The following is a 20,849-nucleotide window of genomic DNA, read 5'->3' as shown; positions in this document are numbered from 1 at the left end:
AATACCAATGCTGTGGGTTCTGTGCATCTACCAAACCTCATTTTTCCAAAGATCTCATTCTATATCCATCAGCTGCAGAGTTTTAGGTGTTCCACATACCATTTACTTTCTTTCTGCTGCAGGGTTCCTTCAACTGTACATTTAACAAACTGTAAAGTAAAAGAGGACGGATGAATACAGCAGCTCAGGTGATGTTCTGGGACTGAAAGACCCTCAGATCAAACCTGCTCTCTGCTGTGCCTTCCTCAGGAGAAGTTGGGTATGTCAGTTTGGTACTGCGTGACAGCATCTACCTGTCACAGAGGAATAATTAGATTTCTCAAACACAGCAAAGTGACCATCACTTCATTAAAAGGCTGTCGGGCCTATGGATACATTTATAATGGTGGTCATAAACCCAATCAATATACAGATGGCAGTATATACAGAATATACAAAAGGAAGGAAGGACAAGTAGAGTGTTTCTAGAGAGTCATTGTTCTATTTTGTCATGTAACTGATGGCTTTTATCTGCAGACGTCTCAGATACATTTTAAATAAGGCTAAGTGATAGCTTCCAATCATTGAAGAACTCTTGCCAAGCCAAACAAGAGAGGGTTAAAGATGACTGTAGATAAAGGCACCAGCCTGTAATTTCTTTGTTAATTCTATTTCATCAGTTTGGTTAACCTTAGTTGGCAGTGTTCAAATACTTACTTGACTGAACAGTGTTTTTTTTGTTGTTGTTCTGTTGATTTTGTTTGTTTGTTTGTTTTTACCACTGATGACCTAATGATAATGAAACCATAAATAGTTTAAGAATGCTTTTGACGTTTTTTTCTTTTTTTTTTTTTTCTCTGAGTATTGTTTTATAGTGCAATGTCCCTTGAGTTTTGATCCTCTAAGGAAACTTCAGGGCAGAGAAAAACAGATCCTAGCTTCAGCAAAGACAAGACACACTTCTAATATTTAGACACACATTAAGTATTTCAAGCATGAGTCTTCTCCTTGGACATCATAAGATGGATGGATGGACAGAGGGAAACAAGGTCAAATTTAATTGTCTCTTAATTGCCATAATATTTCTATGTGGTCCAGATGTTACTCACTGGTGCCAGAATTTCAGGGCAGGGTCAAATAATTAACAACAGACTAAGTTAATACAGTGAGGGGGGTTCATCTGACCAGGTACAGCTGGCAATAGGCAACAAAGAGATAAACTGATTTCTTAAACTCCAGTGATGCTCTTTAGAGTTGCTTGCAGCCAACCTGCTCTATTTTGCTATCAAATGACTTCAGAAAGCCAGCCCAATTTTTTATAAACACCATTTGCACAGATGCGTTAGCGTGGATTCCTTAACTATAGTGCAATTCTGCACCAAGACAAAGAAAAGTTCATCGCCAATACCTCTGCAAAGCTAGATCCTTTCATCTAATAATATGAATGCAAAATGCAGAGTTAAAAAAAAACAAAAAACATTCGGGCAGAAAAATGCTGCTGTGGATGGGGCAGTAAAAGCCAGTTTTCCCCACCTCGGGAGTGCTGCTTCTGCTGACTCTGAAAGAGGGAAGCAGGGACTGAGCCCGAGGGGACAGCCCTTCTGCTGCAGTTACAGCTTGGAATGAGATGCTCAAGTGCATGCTAATGGCACCATGGGCCAAAGAAGCCTTGAAGACACCAAACTCAGCCTGTTTTCTCCTGGGAACACAGCGATCAGCAAATAAATTAGCCAGACATTCCTTAAACCCTCCTCTCCAGCAGAGGACAGAAGGAGCTCAAGTTGTCAGTCAATACCAGCATCACTTGCCTGTCACCAAAGCGCCCAGAGGCTCTCATTACAATTAGAGTGTTGTAAAGCTGAACAAGCTCATTAAATTCTGCTCTGCTGATCCCACAAGGTAAACCTGTTCATTTGAATTAAGGTATCTTTCTCCATGTAACGTGTGGACTGTGTGCAAAACAGAAAGCTGCATCTGTCTTTCCCTCCCCTCCCACCCTCCTCTCACTCAGACTCAATATCCACAATATTCAACATCAGTCTGCTCCCTTCCAAGACGTTCAGACATCAAACTCTAATTACAGAGCATTTTTTCTTTTTCTTAGGTTCACCAGCAGGTTTGACTTATGTGAGCTGAAGCAAAATTTCATGTCTTCTCCTTGAAACAAAACAGGGCTGACAGAGAAGCTGGCGTGTAGTGATTGTCCTTCAGAGAAAGTTTGCTGTTTCTGAAGGGAAAGCTGCATAGCATTTCACTTGAACATAACCAAAATATGTAACCAGTGACTTTTTACACTACAGATCTGCTGAGATCCTTCAGGACTGCAGTGCCTGCCCTTTCCACTCAGAAATGCTGGCACAGCCACTCAATTTTCCTACTGAAACACCTTAACCTAATGGATTTCGGTACTTCGTAGTCTTTCTTGCAGATTATACTCAAATTTTTATGGAAAGCTTGAGTTCAGTTCACAACTATCCCAGATTTTATGTTATACCAGCTTGAATGAAATGCCAGTTTCCTAGATTTGAGCAAAGTGAGGGGTCTTTGTCCAACACACTTCAAACTCTTGCTGATGCAGTGATGAACTGAAATCCTACTACTGCTTCTTTTGAAAACTTTGCAAAGACACAGACAGAGTTTCATCTTCACGTGCCCAAATGCCCAGAATTCAAGGTTTATGATGCTTTCACAAGTTAATTCCATGTACAATGTGCCTCATCCCAGTTAAAATGGCATACTATGGTACAAAAAATAAACTACTAATAGCTTTCAAAATCTTTTGAGGTTTTTGTAGGGATGCAAATACTTATTTTGCAGAAAACCCTAGAAATAAATGGACTCATTTCAAATACCATTCAGGAAGATTCACTTATCTAGGCAAAAAGAACAATGTACCATATTTAAAGGATTTCAGAACCGGTTTAGAAATGGGATAGTGGTATGGTTAAGAGATTCAATATATGGTGATTTATCTAAAAGAGGAAGTAATTGTATCTTAAACATTCCAATCTTAGAAACCACCAACATTAATACATTTTAAAGGTATCTCATGCCTTAAAGATATAGTAACAGTGAAGGGAAATACAAAGCTATAATATCATTAGGTAACATCGTGAGGCACCATGCAGAGGTAAGCAAGAGCCCAGTCTTGTGAGTGCTGAGATAGTTGGCTTTAGGAACTTGAGTATTTTCTGAACCACAGAGGACACACAGAAGGAACACTTACGCTGTACAGGTTGTAGGACAGCTTACAGTCTCAAACTGATAAACTAGAGTTGGGGTAGGAGCACTGACCTTACTCGTATTGTGTTTTCTTTGTTGTTGCTGGTTTTTTGTTTTGTTTTGTTTTTTGGAGCATGCAGCAATTTTGCCAGCTACAAGATCCCAGAGGAGTGAAGAAAGCTCCTTGCAGAGTTTGGTTCTAAATGAGTTTTTACCATGCACAAACTTAATTTAAACCTTGTACTACAGACACCTTGACAGCAATGGATAATTAAGTCATAAAGAAAGTGCTACATGAAAGCCATTAGGCTCTAAAGCAAATGATTTTAGTATCTCTTCTTTCCAGTCGGTGACTATAACACAGCTTCTGCTATTGCTTTGAGGGGAGCAAAAATGTCATTACATTCATGATACCGAGGGAAAAGCATTGCTAGGCACCTCACTCCGTACATGTAATGTCTCACTTCAAGTGCAGATACTTACACTAGTAATTTTCTGTCAAATCTATAACCCACAAATTTTTTCCATTAAAAACAACCACCAGAAACTCTGAATATCACCCAATTTATCCTCCCCATGCAATAACTCTGTACAAATCTTCTATTCAAGCATCCTTTGTGTTAAGACTTATCTACTTTCGTCTCCAATTCTGCTCGTGAGCAGCCTCAGCTAGCTGATTAGGCAACACTCAGAACGGATTTGGCAGCTAATATCACAGGCCATTCCTGCTCTGCAGCTGCTAACAACGTTTTCCAGCTGCTGACTGTCTGGCTGTGCTAAATGACTTGTGGGTCTTACAAACTGTGGATGTAGAAGGATTTTCCTTGGGGCAAGACAGGCCTACAGGTCACCATCTCCCAGGAGCCAACGCCTGTCCCCATGATTAAGGATAACTGACTACTGCAATAACACTATTGGACAAGATGGATTCTCTACTACTGCCAGTTTTTAAGACTTGAAAGCTAATTCTGAGCTAAGTTCTAGCCTAGGTGCTGAGACATGTTCCTCCATGAAGCCTATAAGTCTACTTGGAGATATTCAATCTAGGGTGGTCCAGTTGGTATCCCACAGCCCAGAGCTCCTATTCATATCTCAGACGAGATAAGGGATGGCTGGATGGCTGTGAGATCAACATGGGCCTCTCTCCGATCTTGATTAATACCAAGAGCTTAAAGCCTGACTTACTGCCTGAAAAAGAAATGTGAAGTGTGTCTCATACATAAAAGAGCCTGGCACTCGGAATTGAGCCACTCTGTCAGTGCTGCCTGACAAAAGGTTGCTAGAACTGAAATCTAGGCTCACGTCCTGATAAGAATCATAGAATCATTAAGGTTGGAAGAGACCTTCAAGATCATCTGGTCCAACCATCCCCATGCACCATGTCTAACCTTTCCTTGACCACCCCCAGGGACGGTTATTCCACCAATTCCCTGGGCAACCTGTTCCAATGCCTGACTGCTCTTTCTGAGAAGAAACATCTCCTCATTTCTAACCTAAAACGAAGAGACCATGGTTGCCCACTTTATGCAAAACTAGACCAGCTTAACTGCCTCCTTTGGCTTGACGGTTTGTGCTCCTCTCTCCTCCTAGACAGAGCTTATACTTGCTCGGCTACCCCAGGGGCAGCCCTAGTATATGCTGCTTTCTGAGGTATTAATGTCTTGAGGAAGTACAGTTGAGATGCTGATCTAACAGCTTTCCTGCTTCTTCAAACCTTGTTTGGGCGAGAGCCAGAACAGCAATGAGTGTTGCTAGATTTCTGCCCTCCTTAGAGACCAAGAAATACAGTTTTTGTTTATGTCTTATATGAAATATAAAGGAAGACATGCTAGGCAACTCCTTTTCCCCTCCCAGTTTTTTTCCACATGTTTAGGAGCACAATATTGTCCATTGTCTCCTTTGTTATAACTGCAATTCACATCTTTCTTTTTTTTTTCAGCAGGACTTACTAACAAAACACCAACAAAAGATGCTGGCTCCATTGACAGGTTCTGTGACAAAAAACAGTTTCAGGGGTCCCCCAATGAAAGCCCAGGGCCAAAAATTAAATTGCTAATGTGCAGGTAGGTGTATAGGTTTGAATGAATGAAGCAGTTCCCTTTTGTTCATAGACTTAAGGAGGAAGTCACTGTTGTCAACAACCATGATTTGTTAGCACTTTATTTTTGCTCTGAAGAGCCTGGTGCTTGGATCTCTGTAACTATGGTAATTGTGAAACTCTTTTTTCAACTATTATAATCCATTATTTTTAAAACTATGATAAAACTAGATATAGGCCAGAAGGGATCATTGTAACTCTCTCTTGCATAATGAATCAAAGAACATCACTAATAATTTCTGCATCAAATTACTATAACTTCTGTTCAAGCTGTTTTAAAAAAAACATCCTTTGAGACATCTGGTGACAGATAATTCCCCACAGTCTCACATTGCTGCTCAGTAGTAGGCAGGTATATATTAATTAAATCAACAGGCTTTATCAAGAACCGTGCTCATGCTCCCAAATAGCAAAATGAAAACCAGCTGCAATGTTCTGTCTTATACCATTCACTTTGAACAAAGTAATGATTTCACCTCCTAAATATTTTGAAAGGTTTAGGAATCTTTTATTTTCAGCCAGCCCTTTCCCTTCTCAACTGGGAGCATTGCAATGTTTTGCATAAAACAGTTCATGACTGCTAATGAGCCACAGCTATGCTATGATAAACAGAGCTAAGTTGAACTTGAATTGTAGATTGCTTGGTGCTTAAAAGAGAATATATATGCACACAGAGCTTCAATTTTGCATGTATGTTCCTGCAGAAAACTCCCAGAAGACATGGGGTTTTGCCCACATCCCTCTACATCTGAAATATTTGTACTTGTTTCTTCAAAGTTTCTTCAATTTCAGGTGAAGTCTGGGCTCTGCTGAAGTTAGCAGCAAAATCCCCCTTGACTTTAAGGGGACCCGTTCAATCCACATTGCCAGTACTTGAACTCAAGGCCTTTGGAAACAGAACAAAAGTGTCTTTATTTTGCACTAGAAGTTACTGGGGCATTGTACTGGTACTATAAACAAATACAGCCTCTGTCTCAAGGAATTTATGACCCACATTTGAGTTTAATGTGCCATTTTAAATATTTCAAGATACTGAGTTGGCCTTGCTTGATATTATGTGGATATATCCACACAAGTCTTTGTAGGATCAGAGCCCAAAAATGCAGTGTACAGAATGAATTACTGTACTCTTTCCTTCTATCTTATTTATGGTTTAACCAAAATCCAGAGCCAATACTTGTGTTTTTATTGACATGATTAGCCCTATCACATGATTGTTGTTTTTATAAAAAGCTACCAGCCTTTACTCTACTGCCATTGTTGTTCTTGCCATTTGGTAAAAATTCCAAATGACAGGAAAATGCCCTTTTCCTATACTGAATGCTTTATTGTCATGCAGCTCAACCCAGCACTAGATTGCAAACTCTACAGGATAACTTACCACTGCAAGTAAATTTAAAAAAAAAAAAAAAAAAAAAAAAAAAAAAGAGAAAAAGAAAAGAAAAAGAAAAGAAAAAAGAGAAAAAGAAAAAAAGAAAAAAGAAAAGAAAAGAAAAGAAAAAAAAAGAAAAAGAAAAGAAAAGAAAGAAAAAAAGAAAAAGAAAAAAAAAAAAGAAAAAAGAAAGAAAAAAAAAAAAAAAAAAAAAAAAAAAGAAGAAAAAGAAAAAAGAAGAAAAGAAAAGAAAAGAAAAGAAAAGAAGAAAAGAAAGAAAAGAAAAGAAGAAAAGAAAAGAAAGAAAAAAGAAAAAGAAAAGAAAAGAAAAGAAAAGGACACAAAGCATTAAAATCATCCCAAAACATTTCTCTCTATAAACAACTTGAGTTTCTTTTAAATGACACTGCAGATTACTTAAGAATCTCTTTTTTAGCTACTAATCAAAATGCTCTGAGTTCCCCAAGAATCACCTTTTCTGAGGACTCAGTGCTGCTGGCGAGATAGCTTCATTTTGAAATAAATCTTGGAGCACTTAAAAAACAGTAATTTTCATGCTTAATGTACAACAGTACACAAAGCGCTGAAGTGCTTGTGTGGGCAAATGGCTCCTTCGCTTGGCACCTTCCCATTTGATTTCAGGAATGTGGGCAGGCCACGTGTTTTTGCAGGAAAACAGGATGGATGCTATTTTAGATGAAAGAACCAATTGCACAAAACTGAAAAGACTGTAGATGACCTGATTTCTATTTCTGTCCTCATCCCCAGGAGAGCTGGTCCTGGGTGACACTGGTAACATACATCAGTTGTTACCTCGCCTCAGTTTCCCTTCTGTAACAATAGAGAACATCTTTTGTAAAGTGCTTCAAAGAAAGACTTTTATAGAAAAAGACTCCATTAAAGTTCTTCCCCTCTTTTTAAAATTATAAGCCTCTTTGCCTGTACAATGAAGACCAAGTGACAAATGCATAGGTCATGATTCTTCCCCTTGCTGAATGTCAAGGAAGACTTTGCCTTTGCTTCTAATGTGAACTGAACTGGGTTTCTGTGACATGATCCTGCTAGCTACTCCTGTGCATGCTTAAATCTGGGCTACAGAAGGAATCTCCATGGATGTGATACGTTTGTGCATCGTAGCTGAGCTGCATGCCAGAACCCACTGCTTTTTCTGATTACACACAAATTAATTTTCTCTCTAAAACACTCTTAAGACAGTTACAAATAAGATACAAGATTTATTCCTGGGCTATTATTTATGAAATATCATAAGCTTCTTGGCTTGGCTCTCAAGCTGTAGTAAATTGGCATGGATCCATCATAGATCCATTATCATTAAAATGAGTAGCAATTGGGGACCAGATGGCACAACAGTTAAGGGCACTAACTTTCTGCTGCCTATTTGTCTAGACTACTCCATGACGAGAATTGAATAACATGATTTGGCTCTGTTTGAGCTAAAAATTTCAGCAGCTTTTCAAAGATGACCTTCAAAATATATTTAAGCAGACATTATATATATAGAAACAAGGATCCTGGATTTTCTGGGCTTTGTGACATGAAAATGACCAGCACTTTGCTACACACACACAAAGTCTATTTTAATTTACCAAGAATATATGCCAAAGAAAGGTTTTTAAGCTTATGAAAGGTGGAAAGCAAATGTATTTGGAAGATTCTATTACACCTGCTACATTCTAAGTTCATTTTTTTTCTCCAAAGTTCAACACCTTGTCATTCCATTTAAATATAAATAATAAGATAATATGAAACTTACATAGTTTCTCTGACTACAAAGAAGTGCTGCTATTTCTGTGTACAAACATTAAGGAAACAGTCACCAAAATACTTTCTTAATTCTTCTCCATGTTGAGAGAGAGAGAGAATCTACAAGTTTTAAAAAGAGAACACAAATTATTAGAGACCTTTTAAGTAAATCCTGCCCTGTAATAAAGTTTTATCTATTTAATATGTCTGACAGAAAGATATGTTTTTAAATGATCTCTAACCATTTTAATGGAGGTGTCACTGCAGATGGTATAGAACTCCTTTACTTAGCAGAAAATGATAGAATTAAATAACAGAGATTGGAAACTGAAGCTAAGGAAATTCATTCTATACATATATCAAATAATTAACAATTGAAGCAAGCAGATCTAGAAGTTTGCAAATTTTCCAGTTTTTAATGTCTCAATTTAAGGATTGGATGTCTTTCTAAATTAATGCTCTGGTTGAACCAGAAGCTTGCTGCAGGGATTATAGGGTAATGCTCTATGGTTTATGTTAAGAAGGGAACTCAAATTAGCTAGAATATAACAGTTCCGTCTGTTCTTAAAATCTGTGAATCATCCGAGAACTTTTCCACCAAGCCCACAGAAGATAAGAATGAAGACTGCAAATATTTCTGAGGGAAAAAAAAAAAAAAAAAAGCAAATAATCCCTCTAAAAAACACACACATACTTGAGGATTTCAGTAGTATCTTGAAAGTATAAAGTGCAGCTGCACCCTCAAGTTTCTTGCATACTGAGAAATTTGCATTAGAGCTGTAACACCATCAGGGTTTCTGGCCCATTCTTCACAATCACAGTCACAGAATCACAGAATGGTTTGGGTTGGAAGGGACCTTGACGGTCATCCAGTTCAAACGCCCCCTGCCACGGGCAGGGATGCCCAGGAACCAAGCCCAGGTTGCCCAGAGCCTCACCCAACCTTGCCTTGAACACCTTGAGGGATGGGGCATCCACAACCTCTCTGGGCAACAAGCAGAGTTTCGTGTAGAGTTGGCCTCTCTCCTGCTTTTTTAACCTACCGAACTAATTCCTCACTCTCACTCTTAACATTTCCCTTACCATTCTGTCTCTTTTTGTCCAGTTTGACATACCAGGCCCATCTGCAGGGTACTGGTCAAGGCCACCATGCGATCTCCCCTGGAGCTCAGAGAGGAAATCACCCTGGTTCCAGTCAGCAACTTAGGCCCATACTGCTGGCACTAAACTCACTGCCACGTGCAGGACCCTACAGCGCTATTAATGACCATAACAATGTCGTCTTCGTCACGATCAACACCCTGTAGCATGTGTCAGCACTTCAGCAGTTCTGGCATTTTATGAGTAAATTCACATGACAAATGGTATGAACCTCATGGCCTAAGCAGGCAACCAAGAAAAGCATAAGCTTGATACCAACTTGAGGAAAACTCCTGTAAAAATGCTCTAAGCTCTATTTTTAAAATGTTTTAAAGAGATTTAGGAGCCCTAATGCTCAGTGTCAAAGCAACTGGTCAGGAATGAAGACTCATTGCAGCAAGTTGAATTTGCTTACAGCTCTGATTGTGTTGGTGTAGTCCACCTCAGGGGCTTCAGCAGGCTCATGGAGCTGAGGGAATTAAAGAACAAGCTGCAAGCATGTCTGCAATTTGTTTCAAAGGCCGAGGCTCTTCCCAGGCGGGTACTATTCAGAGGCTGTTATGAGCCCCTGCCGGCTTGGCTGCCCACAGCTGAAGGTTTATTCTTAGTTTCAGGAATGCGAATCCTCATGGATGTGGTGATGGTTTCAATTCAGTTAGGAGATCAATTTTGTCCTCCAACATTTCTCTCTGTGGATAGGGCAGTTTCCTGATGAGGTGGGAGAGGGGTCAAGTGATGTCTGATTTTGTCCTCTGACAGTCACTTGAGGTATGGAAAAGACTTGCCTGGATTAGACTGGTCCCCCTAGCTCAATAACCTGTGACTACATGAAGTGCAGAATGCTACAGTAAAAAACGCTAGTGTAGGCATTTATGGGAGAACATACTTTCCTATCCTTTCCCCAATAATTGAATTCCCCCAACACAGTTACACAGTTCCATCGTCATGTGAATGAAGCACAAGGCAATACTGAGCTCCTTCTGCTCTGCAAGCTCATAATAAAAAGTGAGAGAAAGCATACTGCTGGCCAGGCTGACTGCTGGACGAGGTGATCTTGGAGATCTTTTCCAACCTGAATGATACTATGATGCTATACAGATGTACTGGTGTAGCACTGCATCTAAGCCCATAGGCTGGCACTCATGATGACACGCTACTTGAGACATATACTGATAAGTCACGGAAGCACTGTGATGTGCCCAGTGGCTTTACAAGCTTGAAGCTTAGTAAGCTCAGGCTTCTCCATAACCTGCCCTATGTACCAAAGCACATACTTGCTCTTTGGTTAAGCCATGACCAGCAAAATAAACTCAGGCAAACACAAACCATCAAAAGATCTGGGATTTCTTCCCACATCAACAAGGATTGCAAAGAATATTTCTTTGACACATTTACCCAGCAAATCCAGAACAATATGCATGCATATTCTAGGAAACTACTTCCAGCCATTCCGATGAATAGACATTTTCTCTGAGAACAAACATGGACCCTAAACTACCCTGCTGTTCCGTGGGAAGGCAATCAGATCTTAATATAGCAAATGTACAAGAACATAATTCAGCCCAGAAAGTCAAGGTTTCTACTTCTTTCAAAAACTGATGGATTACAGTTTACTCATTTTGCCTGTAACTTTTATTACTAAAACTCTGAATATCTTGAGAGATGCTGAACATCTATCTTTCTTTCCCATGTCCTTTCTTTAGGAATATATTTCCCAAATACGTACAAACTTTTGCCCTTTCTACCTACCAAGCCCTGCTAAACTATTCAGTTAGGTCATTATTACAATTTCCCTTTTATTTTTAACCTTCCATATTCTTAGGAAGTCCTTAAGCATTACAAGCTCCAGCTTGTGCCCCACAACAAGGCCTTGTTAAAATGACCTTGCTCCTTATGTAGTACAAATGACTATTGCTCAGCTGAAGTCAATGAAGGAACACTGATTTATGACATCAGTCTGTTCATTATCTTGATTTCTGTTGACTGACCTTTTAATGAAAATGAGCATACAGAGGGAAAAAAATGAAATGGGAGTAAGACAACATATATTATGAAGATGAACAGTTTTTCTACCTTGCTGAACACAAAGATTTCGCTTACAAGAGAACCCCTGGGGAAATTAGGACACGTCAATAGTCTCCAACCAGCCTGTAAATAAACTATAATAAACGATGAATTTCTGTAGCAAGCAAGCAAATCTGCACCAATTAATGATAATATAAACAGAAATCTATTGCTTATATATGGCTTATATGCAAACTTTTCTTTCAGTTAGATGCCAAAGTATGGCTGATTTTCTTTATTAAGGGAATCACAATCTGGCCAAATAATGTGGCTGAAAACAGGCATCACTTTGTGACACAAAGCCACCATAATTTCAAACAGCTCCATACCACAATATTGGTTGTATGATCTTGAAGGAGCTGGAATATCCCATGAGCAGATGGCAACAGACACTCATTCACCCATAGATCTAACAATACTACTATACTCCATACTAGCCAACAATGCTAGCAATAAATTGTATGCAAAAATTTAAAGTCAGACACCTTAGGAATGATTTATACAGACGGGTAGAATAAACCAGTTTCTCAGACCAGTCTGACAGCATCCATACCATACATGAAAACATCTAAGCCAAGCAAAGCATTTTACAACTGTGGAAAAATAACTGTTTCATGCTCCAAAGGGTGAGGGACCAAGGTAGTAAATGGAAGTTTTAGTAAATGGAAGTCGTAGCAAAACAAGCAGAGCAGTCTATCAACTTAAGGTATCTCTGGGAGTGACATATATTAGACCTGAATGGTATTCCAGAAAAAGAATGACAATAGATAATGCAAGCACTAAAACCAGGGGGATAAAATCCTGTCTCCCTTGAAGTCAGTGGAAGAGTTTCACCATCTTCAGAATCAGGATTCACCCTTGAGTGCTTTTATCCTCAGATATTTACAGTGAAGAGGTAACTGGTTTTCAGCACTCAGCTCCTTTATTTGCTGCATGCTTTTAAAAGAAAAAAGAAGTTATAGGATTTTAGGAGCTATATTTAACAAATAACTCCACTGGCCTTTCATGCATTTCAGGAATCAGTTAACAATAATGATTAAAATAAACAATTTCACTGATTTTCATTGTTGTTGCTGGATTGTCTCCAAACATTTCTTTTACTCCCTCTTTTCCTCCCATGCTATCTTCCTTCCATCACTCAGTCTGGCCAAAGTTACTGCAAAGAGACTCTCTTCTTCATTTCCCTTCACTGCCTCTTTGCAAGACTTAGTTGAAAGTCACTGTTTCTTTTAACCAATACAACAACAAGCAGCATCTCTTGTTTCATTCAGGCATGTGAATTTAGAAAAAGAATAAATTTAGTCCATGATACTCATTACGATTACACCACCTAAGAACTCCTAAACACACAACATTGTTCTTTTGGATTGCTTGCATGTTTATCCTTAAAAGTGGCAGGGAAAAAAAAAAAAAAGTTTTTAAGTGTTTGTAGGCTTTCAGAGAAGAGACTGTTAAAATCCAAGGAAATCTGTCACCATAAATGATGGAATCCCACAAGACAAGAGAGGGATTAGCCTGACAAAACATCTGCCTGTGTCAACACACAGTGTCAAGTGAAACAAAGCTCCACCAGGCTCTGATCCAGGCAGCTAAATGTCTGCACTCTGCCACCACCTCCCCCCGACAGCTGGGCACGCTTGCAAAGTATGTCTGCTTCTTCCTGACACTGCTGAAAGACTGCAGAGCTCAGCGTAAGTGTGGTTCCTTGACAGCTCTGCCTTAGGACCTCACAGCAAAAGCATGCACAGAGCTACAAATTCCTTTGCTGCAAATAGATAAAGATTTTATTTCTCCCAAGAAGGCAATCTTACTTACTTGGGATAGCGCCTCTGCTGAAAGATGGGCAGAATCTCTGTGTCTTGATTTGAATGCAGAAGCAGTAAATCCCGAAATCTTTCTGTCAGGACAAAGAAGAAAACAAAACAAAAACAAACCCAGGCTGTGACTCTGCAGTACATGTTTATGCTACCAGTAAGCAAGCAGTAGTATCAGTGAATTCTCTTGTGCAGCACTGATTAGCAAAGGGCCAAGCTACATTTACAACAAAGAAATTTATATATATTCATACACACAAAACTAAGACTAGAAATTACTCTTTCTTGTAAACCCTTTTACTAGTATTTCAAAATGTCATTTTTTAAAAATCTAGTATTGAATTCAAGTATGGCTTATAAATTTCTGAGGCCTGTGTATAAGTCTTCTGGGTATCAGGGACAGGAAAAAACCCTGCCTGTCTTGAAGAGTTTAGTCTAAACAGAGTGAGGGATAACTAAGAATTCACCAGGCTTTCAAAAATCACAGTAGTCTAAATGAAGATAAATTAATTAATTAAAATTAAATCACAATATAAGTCCTTAGATAACTGATTCATGGATATTTCCAAGGAGGGCTGAAAGACTGGATCACTTTTTGTTAACAACTATGAATTTCAAAAACTGCACTGTAGGGTCATCTATAATAGATCAGCTTTTCGTAATGTAGCTTCTCTGACCAGTGGGTTCAGGGGCAGCTGTTTTGTGCAACACGCAATGTGTAAGTGCGATCTGTAGGAGTTTCTATCAGAATCAATTTCTCAATTTCTGGAATATATGGAAACCTGCTCAAAACTATCTCAATATCTAGATTTAGGGATAGAAGGGAATTTCCTATTCAGGTCAAATCCCCTCAGCATGCCCCTCAGCTCTCCATAGCATGGGACGCGCTCTGCTTCCTTCCATCATCTGCAACTTGTATTTAACTGGACATCTAGCAGCATGGAGAAACCTTGGACCCTGATGATACCCTTTCCCACCTTTGCATCTCCTACTTTTCCTGCAATACCATGTCACTGAGGCTTGAAAGCTTTAGCTGCAGGTTTTAAGCCTCACTCCTTTGCTGAGCCACTTTTTGTAGTCTGTGGTGTGTGTAGTAGCTGTACCATGGGTTTCTCTAAACTAGTCATCTCTTCCATGTATGTTTCTCATTCTGGGAACTGAATTGTTGAACAAATATAGTCCTTCCTTCCTCTGCATTCCTAGGTATCTCAAAATATCCTCTAAAAAGGGTTTACAGATAAGGAAATCAAGGGAAAGAGAATTAACAAAGCTGAATCTTCCAACACCAGATCATAACCACCTTCCCACTTCTTGCAGTTTACTATATGATGGTTTTCCTAACATCACTTTTTTATGTAATATTGTGTCACCATAACTGCATCAATTTGGATACAATTCTGTTATGTAGCCATTTAAATGAAAAAAATAAAAAAACAACATACTTCATAAAATTACATTAATTTGAAGAATTTATTCTTCAAAGATTATTCTTCAAATATATTTATTCTAATAAATTCAAAAGGTCAAGCATCTGTGACGGTCTGATCTTGTCTTTTATCAGCATGCTAAGATGTTTTGCAAATATCCCACAGAAAACTCCAGGATCCACCAGTGATGAAATGAGAATTAATACTTAGTTTCTTCATCCCACATCTGTTCAAATTCAATTTTGAAAACGCCTGTACCTACAAAATTCTTACCACATCTCCAGAATCCAAGTTCTTAGCTTTCCCTGTACCTAACTGGGACAGAGACTGGATGTGATAGACAATGATAAATGCAATACTGTAAGGATGGAAATGAAATTCACTTGGCGCTTCTCAAAGGAGGGCCTGCTCATTGTCTAGACAAAAAGCTTACCATTACAACTACTTTTTACCTGTTTTTGAACTTTTAGGAAGATGCAGAGATTTTTTTTTCCCCACTGTCTGGCACGTGGCAATGTGCTGCATGCAGGCATGCCCTGTCACCCTTACAGATTACACGTTATGATCTTCAAAAGACACAGGACAAGAACTGAAAGATTTCAGGAAGCTTTAACTACTGCAAAATATCTAACTGTGTATGTGTCAGAGAGAGCACTTTAACTTCTACCACTACCATCTCAGGAATCTTAGTGTATTTTTCATGCTTCCCAACACAAGTCAAGTTACTGGTGCCAGTCTAGGTACCCTTTATACATAGGCTTTCTATGAACAGCCTTTGAACACACCTGGTAGAGGAGGGAGAGGAAGTTTTCAATGGCAAACACTGAACTATAGGACTTCCCTCTATGACTTAAGGGTTTTGACCTCCAGAACACGGTGCAAGTAACCACAATTAAGGATTTGTTTAATACAACGTCTTCTGGGTGTCTGATTTATGCATTTTTCAGGGCACATAGCCAGGTGCTATAGCAGTGGAAAGCACTGGGAGACACCACATTACATTTAAGTGTGTGAAACCGTTTTGGCAGATGTTGCAAAGGGCTTACAACTCTTCAGGAGAGACAAAATACATCTCACCAAGGGTGCAGATGTGTCCTGTGCCGTTGCCTGCCTGAGACAGACAAGACCCAGGCTGAGAGCCGTAGTCTACCTCCAACCTTTGTTCCCTGACTTTTTTTCCTATGCTGCTGCCCCTTCTCCTTGATCCAGGCCAGACAGATTCATTCCACTATTCAATTCAACAAGCTGCGATCTTGAAAATATTTTGAATAGTAATGTGACAGGGCTGGCCAGAACTGGAGTGAAGGCAGCCAAGGCATCTGAAACTGGCCTAAACAGCTCCCCTACTGGATCATGTTCTAGTTAAAGTCAACTGTTGTTTTGCTGTGTGGTTTTTTTCTTCACTATGGCAAATTTCCCAGGCAGACGTGTTTTCTTTCCACCATATGACTTTACTCATTTTTCCACAGCAACATTTATACTATATGGTAGCATTCCACCTCATCTCACATACATCCTACAACTTCCTCCTGTACGTGTATCCTACATGTCCTGTAAATGCTCTTAAGAGAAACATCACACTGAACAAAAGCTTTTAGGATTAATTTATCCCGCAGGATCCTGATGTACATGATTCTCCCTTCAGGTCTATGATATTCCCATGGGAATATCATATCCCGTTCCTAGGAAGCCTGTCCCAGCATCTGCCCACCCTCACGGCACAGGAATTTTCCCTCATGCCCAGGCTGACCCTCCCCTGGTGCAGCTCCATGCCGTCCCCATATGTCCAGCCATCAGTCCCAGGGAGCAGAGAGCAGCACCTCCCTTGGTGCTTCCCTCCTCAGGGGGCTGCCAGGCGCAGTGAAGCCTCCTCACAGCCTCCTCCTCTCCTGACTGGGCACTCCAAGGCTCCTCGGCCTCTCCTTACAGCACATGCCTTCCTACCCTTTTACCAGATTTGTTGGCCTCCTCTGGAGGCTTTCAAGTAACTTAAAAATGATCTTTTCTTTTAATCCATACTATAAGAGATGAACAATCTGAAAATTGATGAAACTAAGAAAAGCATTTTTAGACTACTTTTATTTCCAATCACTATTTGATCAAGAGACATAAACCAAGTCCCAGACAGTCTTATCATTACTCAGATTATTTTAGAGAGACATGCTGTATTTCCTGTTCTTATTTATTATCCTTTCCATAATTTAGGATGTTGAAACGTCTCCCAAAATTGAGTGTTTTCTTTCACTTCCTACGGTTTAGTACATAATATTTTTTTTCCCTGCTAGATGTTGGTCTGGTTTGTTAACAAAACATGAATAAGATTTTCTCAACCATGTTTACAAAAACTTTTGAAAAACTGCAATCACCTTATCTTTCTCTCATTCAATGGATGTATTTTGCATTAGTTTGTCCGTATTAGTGTCCTAATTATTATTATTACTATTTTCAATAATAATTGATTATTTGCCACTCTGCTCAGTGTGACACTATAGATGTCACTCTCACCAAGTCCTCCGTATGTCTGCCCACAGGTCAATATTCTCATCAAGAATGCTGAACATCAAGAATGGTTTCACAGTCCCGTCTTATGCCCAGACTTATCCTGTCAACATACTGAGTGTCTCCACTTCTTTCTAGCTTTCATTTCAGGTCTACAGTTTCTTCTAGATCTTTGCTTAGCAAGAAGTCCTCAGTTAATTTTATGCCACCTCACTGGGATCATATATGTTTAGCTGAACGTGTAGCATAGTTAACTGTGATGACTAGGACTGGATGTAGTAACACAATCCTATGCCCTGTGAAGGTTGTAGACTCTCAAGGAGGAGAGAAAGTTTGTCATGAAGAGCTTAAGAAATTTAATCTGTCCTCTGATATATATCTCTTCTTCTTCTCTCACATAATTCTTCTTCACTTTTTCACTCTTTGTTCCTCCTTTCCCACCTGAGCTCAAAATATTCACAAGTCAACTCTTGAATCTCAGTATAAACGCGTCCTAGTATTACAGAATTACAGAATTGTAGGGGTTGGAAGGGACCACAAGATCATCGTGTCCAAACCCCCGGCAAAGCAGGTTCCCTAGAGCAGGTTGCCCAGGTAGGTGTACAGACGGGAAATATCTTTATAAAATACGTTCTGAGTTTACCAACTTCCAAGGATAGAAGAATGCATTTCATGTGAAATTTTCCCTTTGAAATCTTTATATGTATGCCAATGTTATTCTTAGGTAAGAATGGGTGTTATGTTTAGTATGGAGAGCAAACAATAATGTCAGAAAAATGTGAGCAATAATGGGTGCATGGTCTGAAATCCACTCAAACTGGCTATGAAATTAAGTTTCCTTTTTTTCTAGCATACACTGTTAGAGAGGTGGAAAGAGAGATGAAGGGAAATGTTATGATATTTTAGTATCATAAAGAAATATCAAAGAAAAATAATTTGTATGGAAGGTCCCTGTGAATTAAAACACATTACTATTGTAGACATAGATATCAGACATTACATTCTGTAGACATAGATACTGTCTCACAGGGAGCAGTGGCCTTGTTTTTCCAAGATGTCATGCCTCTGAAGCTCTAACTCCTTTCACACTTGCAAGATGATGCCAAAATAACTTGCCAAGTAATGCTCTCTGCAATTGTATCAGGTTTGGCTTTAAAAGTCAGGTCTTGCACATCTTGTTTCCTTGCTCCTTTTCTTGTTAAAAAATACCTCACGGAAAAAAAATAGCAAAGTCACTCCACTGAGTGCCAAGGGTCTTGAAAAATCAAATTCCTGCTCTTTTGGAGTTTGACGGGTCTTTAAGTATGGGGGTCATAGCAGACATAAATGAAGTCTGAGATATTACTGTCTGTTTATCCCAAACACTTTTTACCCAGCAGCTTTAGACCACTCTGATACTCTAATAAAAAACGTTGAATTCCATATAATTAACTCAATTAGGAACACTGAAAAACTGACAGTAATTGCTTTTTATGGGATAAGGATTTTTAATATTGGTTTTATGCATTATTCTTTAAAATCAAATTTAATAAGAATAAACAGAAATGTGATTAGAAAGCAATACAGGAATGGAAGAACAAAATAACCTCATAAATTATAAAGAACAGAACATTGTGATCTAGAAGCCTATTTTGTCTACTAAAGGTCTATCCGTATTGCTATACACATACCTTTGAATATTTTGCAATCACGGTTCAGTAATTAACCTTAGCACTTCTGCTTTCACTGGAGACACAAACCTCAGTTTCATCTTTCACTACATGTGCATTTGTAAGCCCCATAATTTCTGCCTAAAAACATCTGCCTGGTTTTATGCAAAATGCAGATTGGTCTGGAGGACCTTCTGTGTTATCAATAGCTCTTCAGCACCTTGCAATAATAAAAAAAATAATAATTAAGCCAGCTTTTGAAAACTGCCAGCAGCATTATAAGGATTTGAGACCCACTAATCTGCCTTGTTCCCAAGATCTGTAAATTTGGAAATGCTGTCATAAGTACTTCCTCAGTGTGTTGAAAAAAAAAGAAAAAAAAAAAGGAAAATTATTTAGGAAGATGCCTTTGCCAGTGAAGGGCTATAAAAAACATGCTGAGCAACAAGATGGCATAGACTGAAATGTCCAATATTTTACTTTGACCTGCGAGTTGCTAATGGCCAAAGTTTCTCAAGCAAAGGAAGTGTCACTTCTCTCCTCTTGTCAGAAGTCCATGCTGTAGATATCTTCCATCAGATTAAAACAATTAAGTAATGTTAAAGGTTCCAGAAGACTTCATCATAAACCTCAGAATTCCCCTAAAACATATACATGTATATTTTGCTTATATAAAAAGCCTGTCTTTTTGACCAACAAACTTCTGTGATTCTCATTCCATTAAGCTTGCAGTTTAATTCTTCTGTTTCTGTACTACCATTTCCTTCCCTCCTGATTAGTCATTCAGAAGACTAATTAGAGCCCACCATTTACAGAACTACTCAAAAATTAAAAGCTTGTGAAAACCCAGAAACTTGAAAATTATATTAAAAAGACTTGCAGATTATATTTATTTAAGTAAAATAGAGAAGCTTTCACAGAAAGGAGAGTGGTCTCTTTATTTTTTAAGCTAGGTTAATAAACAGACATCAACCCTCTGTTCAACATTACCTTTAGCAAGATTTTAGTTTATTTAAATTGAGGGAATAAAATAAGGAAATCAACTAATCGTTACACAGGGCAGCAGTGAATTTGAAACATGAAGTCTCTGCACACTCAGCTTTTCTTCCTAACCTGCATTTACTTTCTAAGAAAGCAGTCAGCTCCTCCTCTTTCTCCAGCTGTGTGCTTACCAGCTGGAAATCATTCTCACTCCCTCATTCCAGCTTATCTGCTCATCCTTTCCCTGCAGGTGCTTTCTTATGTCTTCAAAATGCCTCACCTCATACGCCAAAATTAACTTGGACAGATTTATTTCTCACGAGACCTCCCTCATTTCCATTACAACCGCACATACTGCATGATTACTGTGCATGCATACTCGTGTATCAGCCAACAGAGTAAAAGGCAGTAAAAGGCAGCTCTTGTTCAAGGAACCTTAAAGGTTGAAAGGTGAATGATGGGAAGAAAAAAGCATCACCTGCTTTGTTTCAGCAGCAAAGGAGATGCTCAGGAGCATATTTAGTCTATGCTGTGTATGCCTAACCTGAACTGCCAGACAGTGAAAGAAGTGACACAACACCAACCATAAGCAGTCTCAGTGCTCGGTACTGTCAGAAATCCTTCTAGAGGTTACACAGCAGCTCCCGGCACAGCTGGGAATTAGCTAGACATCCAAGTTAAAACCAGTATCTCAATCACGAGACTTCTTTTTTCGTGGATGTGTTATATTTGCAAAACTATTTCTTTCATCAGAGGAGAGTTATCCCTCAACATGGTGCTTACACAGTGCTACAGTAAAACAGGGTTCATTAACAATAATAAAGGTAACCTTAAAATATC

General features: G+C 39.0%; 1 protein-coding gene across 2 annotated transcripts in view; it reads right to left on the bottom strand.

The window, feature by feature from the left end:
* Positions 1–20,849, bottom strand: part of NOX4 (NADPH oxidase 4) — a 117,261-nt gene that overhangs the window by 31,605 nt on the left and 64,807 nt on the right. For both annotated transcript variants that reach the window (XM_032199976.1, XM_032199966.1), the window contains exon 13: positions 13,455–13,536. In XM_032199976.1, coding sequence (XP_032055867.1) covers positions 13,455–13,536 — 82 coding nt within the window. The remainder of the gene's footprint in view (positions 1–13,454; positions 13,537–20,849) is intronic.

Source organism: Aythya fuligula, chromosome 1 (assembly GCF_009819795.1).
Source record: "Aythya fuligula isolate bAytFul2 chromosome 1, bAytFul2.pri, whole genome shotgun sequence".
Taxonomy (NCBI): Eukaryota; Metazoa; Chordata; class Aves; order Anseriformes; family Anatidae; genus Aythya; species Aythya fuligula.
Note: the sequence above shows the minus strand (reverse complement) of the source record. Positions and strands in the feature narration are given on the sequence as shown.